At 41.9% G+C, this 9543-nt stretch overlaps 1 protein-coding gene across 1 annotated transcript in view; it reads right to left on the bottom strand.

Moving 5' to 3' along the window:
- TM4SF4 (transmembrane 4 L six family member 4) overlaps nt 1-9254 on the bottom strand; it is a 29540-nt gene extending 20286 nt beyond the window's left edge. Inside the window, exons 1-2 of the mRNA XM_017523832.1 lie at nt 8780-9254; nt 7925-8014 (exon numbers count right to left, since the gene is read on the bottom strand). Of these exons, the coding sequence (XP_017379321.1) occupies nt 7925-8014; nt 8780-8953 (264 nt within the window). The 5' untranslated portion in view covers nt 8954-9254. The remainder of the gene's footprint in view (nt 1-7924; nt 8015-8779) is intronic.
- Between the last annotated feature and the right edge of the window lie 289 nt (nt 9255-9543).

Here is a 9543-nt window from a genome sequence, read left to right as displayed (position 1 = left end):
TAAAATAAGCACACTTCATGTTTATAATTGTGGAGATCATTAATATATACCTGTAGAAGGAATGTTTTAACATTGTCTTTGTCTTTTGAGAATTGATATTTGTGACTAAGAGTGTAATTTCCTGACAACATCATGCATAGACACAAAAATGTTGTATTTAAACTTAAATGGAAAAGAAGATGTGCTGTGGGAGCTTTTTGATGGTTCAAAGTGTGTCTTTAGTAGTAGAAAATACATTGATGCAAAAGAAACATGAATATTTATTTACTTTAAACTAAATGGGCCAGGCGCAGTGGCTCAAGCCTGTAATTCCAGCACTGTGGGAGGCTGAGGTGGGCAGATCACACGTGCCCAGGAGTTCAAGCCCAGCCTGGGCAACATGGCAAAACCTCATCTCTACAAAAATTAGCGGGGCATGGTAGTCTGTACCTGTGGTCCCAGCTACTCAGGAAGCTCAGGTGGGAGAATTGCTTCAGCATGGGAGGCAGAGGTTGCAGTGAGCCGAAATCACACCACTGCACTCTAGCCTAGGTGACAGAATGAGACTCTGTCTCAAAAAAATAATAAATGGGAGAAATGTCAGTTCACAATCAATATATTAAAATTATTTCATATTTTATATAACATGATTTAAAATATGTTTATGTCACTGAAATTTTATATATTATTGTTGGTTAAATAGCTTTTCTGAAGTTTCTTCATGGGAAAATAAGACATGGTTTTATGTTCAGAATTGTTTTATACCTGCAGTTGGGTATACATGGTACTTGCAGTTTCCCATTCTTATTGAATCCTATACTTTTTTTTTCTTTGAGTCCTTGTAAGAAAACGCTTTGGAAAATGCTGCTTCAATTTTGTTTTCTTCAGTTTATTTTAAATAGAGATGGGATCTCACTCTGTTGCCCAGGCTGGTCTCAACCTCCTGGTCTCAAGCCGTTCTCCTTCCTTGGCCTCCCAAATTACTGGGATTAGAATACTGGGATTACTGAGCCATCACACCTGGCCTACAATTCTTACTGAGAGCTTATATGGCTGGTTTTCTGTTTCTTAGCCAACTCCATGCTCCAGCCAAATTTCTGTTCAGTTAGGTATAGCTAGTATAACTCTAGGATTAGAGCAAGTGAAATCTTACACTTAGGGCAGTTTCTTCTAATGCTACCTACCGCCCTTTCAGAAATAGGTTCTGAGTGGTCTGGAAACATTTGTTGACATGTGGCAGATTGAGTTGTCTTCATGAAAGACTAGGCTGTCACAGAGAAAAACAGATTCTGTGAAGGAGGGGGGCGTTTCGGCATATTTTATGGATAACTCACAGGAAGCAAGATATATGCTGTGTCATGTAGCTTTAAGTTATTTCAAATTCTTAGAGATATGATCAGTCTAAAAGCCAGCATAGAATAACTTATTTATCATGGGTTTCATGACACAAAATGTTAAAAGAAAGAAAGGCCAGGCTTGGTGGCTCATGCCTGTAATTTTAGCACTTTGGGAGGCCAAAGCTGACAGATTACTTGAGCCCAGAGTTCCAGACCAGCCTGGCCAACATGGTAAAATCCCATCTCTACGAGAAATACAAAAATTATTGAGGGGTGGTGGTGTGTGCTTGTAGTTTTAGCTACTTAGGAAGCTAAGGTGGGAGGATCGCTTGAGCCCAGGAGGCAGAGGTTGCAGTGAGCTGAGGTTGAACCACTGCACTCCAGCCTGGGCAACAGAGCCAGATCCTGTCTCTTGTCTTAAAAAAAGAAAGAAAGAAAGAAAGAAGAAAGAAAGAAAGAAAGAAAGAAAGAAAGAAAGAAAGAAAGAAAGAAAGAAAGAAAGAAAGAAAGAAAGAAAGAAAAAGAAAAGAAAGGTTCTTGATATCAAGTTGAGCAACTTGAGTACATTAGAGAGCAGACACTTCAAAATTGGTATTATTTACAGTAAATAGGCAAAAGTCCTGGGATATCTCTGGAAGGAGACAGTAATTGAGAACAGCGAGGACCTCTGAGGAGGGAAGTTGACAGACTTTGAAATCAGATAAGGGAGAATTCCTTTGCGGTTTTTGTGCTGTGGGCATGCTCCACCTAGTTTAAGTGAATAGTGAAGAAGGACACTACTGTGTTGTGGTCAGAGGTATGGATTAGAGGCAAATGGATCTGGATCTGAGTTCTGGTTCCTCCCTCATGATCTTGGGAAGTTAATCTTTTTTTATTCCAGTTCCTCTTCTGTAAAATAAGGCTCAATAATAAGTACCTGCTTTACACATAATATGTAAGATAGCCTAATCAGTAAAAGTGCACAGCTCTCAAAAATTAGATCATCCCCAGGTGGGAGAGGCTACTAGCAATGTCCAATGCCTCACTGATAGGACACTCAGAATTATTTTTTCTGTTCCCAAGGTTTGGATAATTTCCCATGACATTAACAAGCACTTGATCAATGTCATTATTATATTATAGTAGTTTTGTTATCATATCCTCACACACACACTTACTTTACACAAATATAGAGAGCATAACCCTGAAGAGAAAAAGGTCAACAGGCTAATTCTCTCATAGCTGCTCAGGGCACAAATTCTGCTCACATTGTTAAAGAAATGTGTACAGCATATGCTGTAAATGTTTCCCTTGAAAGAGTAGACAAGAAGGCCTGCAATCATATGTCCTCTAATTCACCAGTTGTCAGCTTGAAAACCTCCCTTTCTGTTGGGCTCTGGAGACAGACAGGTACCATCAGATCCCAGCTGGTGTGTGCTGGGTCGTGTAGGTGCTTATGTTGGCCAAAGTGTCTCCCGAGGGCATGGACATTGCTCCTTAGTAAGGAGGAACAGAGATGACCTGAAGTCTTTTTTTCTACTTAAAAATTAATATCCTCTATTTTTTGCCTGGGCTAGGCTTGGGAAGGGAGTAGGGGTAGTGGCAGTCAGAAACTTAACTTGCAGAAGCCCTAGTTTCCTCATTTGTAAAATGAGGAGTTCAATGCCAAACTCAGAGGGCTGTTGTAAGGGTTGAGCCTGATAAATATGGAAAGCCCATTTTCCCTCCTAGATGTTCACTTACTTCATTCATCCAGTAAGTGGTTTTTGAGGATCTCTGTGTCTTCCATACCCTAGGTACTTAGTTGGTACTTCCTTCCTCTTCCCTTACACCAATGCTTGCAAAATCTTCCTCTAGAACTCACAACATCTGTATGAGAGGTAGTAACTGCCACGATCCGTTTTGTAGCAGAGGATTTTGAAACATAGAAAATATTTACTGAAAATGCTGGGCACAGTGGCTCATGCCTGCAATACCAGGACTTTGGGAGGCTGAGGTGGGCAGATCATGAGGTCAGGAGTTCGAGACCAGCCTGGCCAAAATAGTGAAACCCCGTCTCTACTAAAAGTACAAAAAATTAGGCGGGCTTGATGGTGGGTGCCTGGAATCCTAGCTACTCAGGAAGCTGAGGCAGGAGAATCGCTTGAACCCAGGAGGCGGAGGTTGCAGTGAGCCGAGATCATGCCACTACACGCCAGCCTGGGCAACAGTGTGAGGCTCCATCTCAAAAACAAACAAACAAAAAGAAAATATTTGCTGAAGAAAACATTTAATTTTTCTTTCAATATATTCCATTTCTCTAAAGGAATTGTCTTTCTTAAATCTTCCTCAAACTGGCTGTCATTCTAAGGAATGAGGAGGTAATTTAGGGATGCTTTTGGCCTGCAGGACCTCTGCAAGAGGGAGTCCACAGAAATGCTCTCTAGGGGGCACTAGTGAGCCAGACACGGGAAGAAGTGGGGCCCACAGCACACAGACTGCATTAGGACATGACCAAGACCTTTCTTCAAAAGAGGGAGATTGATCATCTGGCCCTGCTTATGGGTGAGGTGGGCCTTGATCTATCTAATATGCTTTAAGGATGGTGAAACGCCTGCCTATCCAACACATATCCTCATCAATCTGCCTTTGGTCTCATTATTAAAGACACTCCTTTGAGTCAAATCCAAGATTTACAAAAGGCTCTTAATAAAACACGTACTTAACATAAGCAAGTTAACAAAATTAATTTGCTGGCCTACTAGGCCCTGAGAGATCCATTTTCTAGAAGGATTAGAGGGCAGAGATGCTGACCAGCCACTGCCATGCTGCCGAGAAGCCACTGGGGGTCTTGGGTTTACCAAGAAACCATGAATCAGGTGATCCAAGATTCTTTCCAGCTCATTGTCTTGCTTTATCTCTGCAGCCACCACATCCTGCTTCTCCCATCTCCTACTTCTTGGTTTTGCTACCCAAGGAAAGAGAAGTGAATGGTGCAGTTAGCTTCTGGGAAATGTTCCAGAAAGATATAATGAAGATAAGAGGAGAGAGAGGAGCCAGGAAAATAAATGACAGAGAGCAGGCTGTAGAGAGGGCAGAGGATTCAGCCCAGTAGCTGGTGGCCCAGTCTGTGTCTGCCTCACATGCCTTTCCGCCTGCAAGGCTTCCTGTGCAGTGCTCCACAGAAGCCCCGCATCCCTGAAGCACCTGGAACCTGGAGGGGGAATGCCATGAGCCTTTGGAAAATAATTCAGCACTTCAGCAGTATAGTTCTCTCCAAATTAGGCTGTAGTTTTTGCTTTTTGTCTGACAAAATGCAAATACCTCATTTTGGAAAAATGATCAGTCAGGTGAGGTGGTAAGCACCTGTAGCCCCAGGTACTCAGGACGTTTAGTGGGGAGGATTGCTTGAGTTCAGGAGTTCCAGAAGTTTGGGACCAACCTGGGCAACATAGCGAGACCCCCAACCATCTCAAAAAAAAAAAGACAAAAGAAAAGAAAGAAATTATTATTGCTTGATGCTCCAAAGCCTCAGAACATAACATCAAGGAAACAAGAGTCTGAAGCAGGGGCATGCGCTCAGTGGCCTTAAGGGCAGGGCAGGGACCCTAACTGATTGGAGCAGCCAGGATGGGCCCTGTGGAGCTCAGCCAGGCCCAGTGCTGAGCTCCACAAGGCCCACCCTGGCTGCTTGTGCCAAAATGCAAGCCTAAGGGTGCCAGATTAACATTTTATTTCTTGGGGAAAAAAGTCAGATATCTAGATTCTTTATGTTCTATCTCTGAATTCTTAAAAATTGGCAGCTGATTAAAAACAAAGAAATCAAAAACAAGAAATCCTTCTGCTGGCTCTCCAGAATGTGGTCAGCCTTGGCCCGGGGCAGCCTTGCTAGGTGCCTTGGTTTACAGTCTGGCACAGCAGTCCTTTGATGTACGCTGCTTCATCATTTGGATGGTCAGCTGGTCATTTGGAGAAGTTATTCTCAACTCATGCCAAAGGCCTGTTCTACATGAGGCTTAGACAGCCCCCACTGACAAAAATTGTATTGGGAAGACCAAATATTTCAGATCCTATTGACCCAAACTTTTTTTTAATGAAACGTGCTTATAAAAACTATTTTTTCAGCTGGGCATGGTGGCTCATGCCTGTAATCCCAGCACTTTGGGAGGCTGAGGCGGGTGGATCACCTAAGGTCAGGAGTTGGAGACCAGTCTGACCAACATGGAGAAACCCCATCTCTACTAAAAATACAAAATTAGCCTGGTGTGGTGGCACATGCCTGTGATCCCAGCTACTTAGGAGGCTGAGGCAGGAGAATCGCTTGAACCCAGGAGGCAAAGGTTGCAGTGAGCGGAGATCGTGCCATTGCACTTCAGCCTGTGCGATAAGAGTGAAACTCTGTCTCAAAAACAACATCAACAAAAACAATTTTTTTGCCTTCATCTTGGACTTCATTTATGTCTAATTTTAAAAACCAAGTTTTGTGTAAAACTTAGAATGCTATTTCACTTCTCACTGTGGTTATATGTAAATCTAAAAACAAAAATCAAGCAAACAAAAGACCCCTTATTTTATACTAGCCAGTCTTTAGCCTTTAACTCAGCACGAGGTATGAAATGTCAGATTTCCAAAAGAAATGACTCTTCTTTCTTTTCATCCAATTTTCTTAATTGCTAATTAAAAAAAAAATCCTCATCTCCAACTTTTATCCCCCAAAAATTCACAAGGTATAATAGGATTATAATGTAAGGGAAAAATAACTTATACATATCTTCTTTTCCTTTATAATTACATAAAATATCCTTTGTTATATAAAACGTATATTTTATGATTATATTAAATTGTGGGTTTTTAAAAACATCTCTTTGTAAATGATGATTTTAAATGTTAACATAACAATTACCAATACTTATTTGGGACTCATGTTGTTATATTATCTTTGACTGACCTTTGAACTCACATGGAATCTGTAATGTATGCACATTGCACCAGCCTCAGTCCTTCACATGTGCTCAATATTTTTTGATCGAATAAATGAACAAATAATGGTAAGAAAGAAATGTTGAAAGGATCCTGTTTAAGAACAGATAGGTGCAACTTTCCCTTGAAGAAGTTAAAGTAAATGTGGTTAATTATTGCTGTTCATGAATCTTTTAAGTGGACAAGTAAACCATTGGAGATTGCAGGAGAAACTGGCCTTCCTCATCCTTCAGTCCAATAATTCCAGTTCTACAATGCTGCATTTCTGCCTCATCAATATATCTAACTCTTAATATTTTTCATCAACTCTCATTTTAGTCATTTATATCACTACATGGATAAAAAATTAGAATAATTAGCAGATAGTAACACAATATTATTGCATTTTAGTTAAATAATGTTGCATTCATTCCTGGAGCCTAAAACTTGTCCTCTCTTTGTTAGAAAGGGAGATTATGAATGGTAAAAAAAAATAGTAAAGACGACTGGGCATGGTGGCTCACATCTGTAATCCCAGCACTTTGGAAGGCTCAGGCAGGTGGATTGCTTGAGTCCAGGAGTTTGAGACCAGCTTAGGAAACATGCCAAAACTCTGTCTCTACTAAAAATACAAAAAATTAGCTAGGTAGGGTGGTGCACTTGTACTCCCAGCTACTTGGGAGGTTGAGGTGGGAGAATCACTTGAGCCTGGAAAGTCAAGTCTGCTGTGAGCCAAGATTTACCCTGGGGAAACAGAGTGAGACCCTGCCTCAATAAAATAAAATAAAATAAAATAAAATAAAATAAAATAAAATAAAATAAAAATAAAGATTTATGCCTATCAGAATAAGATCTTTTTCTTGATAGAATCAAAAGGATTGAGGGAAAATTGAATGGGAATAACATTCTATGTTGTTGAAAGATATAGCACGTCTGTGTACTACCAGAGCTTGTCCCATATTTGAGAAATTCCAGTCTAGTCCAGCTTCGTGCTTTACACATGAGCAAAGGTAGGCAAAGCAGTACAATGACTTGCTCAGTTGTAAAATGGGACTTGTCCTCATGGACCAGTATTCTTTCCACTGCACCCTGGAACTTTGATTCCTAACGTCTCTAGTAACTTCGCCTACTAAAAGATGGATGACCGCATGAAACAAGAGAGGAAACAGAAGTCCTGAGGTGAGCCCAGTGGAAGCCGGGAGGTGCTGAGCCTCAGAGATAGAGAACAGGGAAGTGGTGTAGGTGAGGAAACTAGAAGGCTACTGGGAGGGGAGGATACCATCTTTTATCCTATCCCAAGTTCCCTTTACAGATGAGGCAATTCAGGGCCAGAGAAGAGAAATGGCTTGTCCAAGTTCTTATGGCCTCTCAGTGGCAGAGAAATGCTATAGCCCCATCTCCGCCTTCCAGGCTTGCATCTGTATACGGCACCCGTCTGAATCTCCAGCTCTGACATCCCTTCACTTTGTAAAACCTAATAAAGTATTCATATCCTATAAGTATGAGGGCTATGACATTTTGGAAAATTCTTATTATTTCTCACATTGGCAGGAAGAATCACAGTTTTATCTCTTCACCAGCTGCTCCCAGAGTCCTGACTGGAGCTGATAACTTGTCTCCACCCCCATGCTGCCCAGCACAGAAAGAGCATGCTGGAGTAATTCTAGTAGCTGCCCCCCATGGTAACTCACCGCAAACCGCTTCCCGCAGCCCTGGTTGCCGCAGCACCCACAGCAGTCATTGTTCTTCAGGCCCAAGAACACCAGTGCCGGGAAGATCATCTACCAGCAAGAGAAGCACCTCAGAGAGAGTCCAGGAGCTGAAGGGAGGGCTTAAGCCTGCCTGACTTTATAAGAAGCCCCATCCATAATGAGGGACCTGGAGGCCCAAAGGGAATGGCAAAGTAACAGAGCATGGCTGGAGGGATGATGGAGTGTTACGGAGTGCTTAGGTTCCATTTGGCCTGACTAACCAGCTTCAATGAGGCAAGATTTCAAGATCTGAGTTTCCATTTAGATCGTGTGTTAGGAAAAGGAGTAAGAAACTTCAGCTGTCATGACGTTGAACTGTCCTCAATTGTCATGAAAAATGAGCCTCTCTCCCTTTCTCTCTCTCAACTGGAGGTTCCCGATTCTATTGGTAAAGAAATCATTAGGTCCTAAGTGGAAGAGGACTGCATTGACAACTGCTTCTCTTGGTGGTTTTAAGTCAATCAATTTGCTAGAAAGCATTGCAGCCTTGTTGTTTTGTGCACTATCTTGTTGGAATCAAGAAATTATGTGGCCTCCACTTCAGTTCATGGACTCAAATGACACATGAGAACTGCCAGCCCAAGCTTGGAGATTAATTACTTAGTAAATTTAGTTGACGTGTCCTTGTCAGCTCCTAACAGAAAGGAGAAATAAATTAAGGCATTGACCTCTCATCATGCAATGTTTGGGCTTCTGTTACCAACTAAATATCTCGCCAATAGGTACCTGATTTAAAAAGGGCCTGGGAGAAGGGGAAATCTCCCTTAGGGGGGATTTTAAGGCTTTCCTACTCACCAAGACACCGTTTCCTAATATTCCTCCAAAAAACCAGATCTCTTGGGAAAGGTGGTCGTTGTCATCTATCACTTTTCCTCCAGGAAAAAATAACAGGATGTTAGCCAGGAAGCCAAATAAAGCAAGGGGAATGAGGGTGCCCCCCAGGCATCTGGCACAGCCCCCAGTGCACATGCTGGGGTGGTATGATACAGGTCAGCAATCAAAAGTTCCTCACTGCTTTCTTCTTGGGGCCTCTTCACGGGTTTTGGCCAGAGAGTCCTTGGAATTGTCCCCAATTCAATCAGTATTTTGGGGCTGAGAACCAAATTTCTGTGAACTGTGTCCTTGGAGTCGCGTCAGCTTTTCAAAAATAGCAGAACCTCGATGGCAATGGACATTTATACATTCTCCCTGACCTGGGAAGTGCTTTTTTTTTTTTTTGCACCCCCATTAATGAGATTACGTTCAGAGCAATCATTCAATCATTTTGCCATGGAGACCAATAACCTTTGTTAATAATCCACCAGCACAGACACGACACTCACATTGTTGCAATCGAAGACAGGGCTGGAACAAACAGCATTTAGAGCCACTGCACCCTTAATCTGACAGTGCCCATGCCCAAATAAAGAAATATTTTCCCCAGACTCTTTATAAATCACTAATATAATCGAGTTACATCCTGGTTAAAATCATGTCTCCAAGTACTTAATGGTGTACAGTGCATGTCTTGTCTTTTCCACTGAAAGCCTGGAATGCAGGGTTATCCAAGAGAGCTTCTG

The sequence above is a fragment of the Cebus imitator genome, unplaced genomic scaffold, assembly GCF_001604975.1.
Source record: "Cebus imitator isolate Cc_AM_T3 unplaced genomic scaffold, Cebus_imitator-1.0 Scaffold30, whole genome shotgun sequence".
In the NCBI taxonomy this organism is placed as follows: Eukaryota; Metazoa; Chordata; class Mammalia; order Primates; family Cebidae; genus Cebus; species Cebus imitator.
The sequence above is the reverse complement of the archived record's forward strand: the minus strand, read 5'-3'. Positions and strand labels throughout refer to the sequence as shown.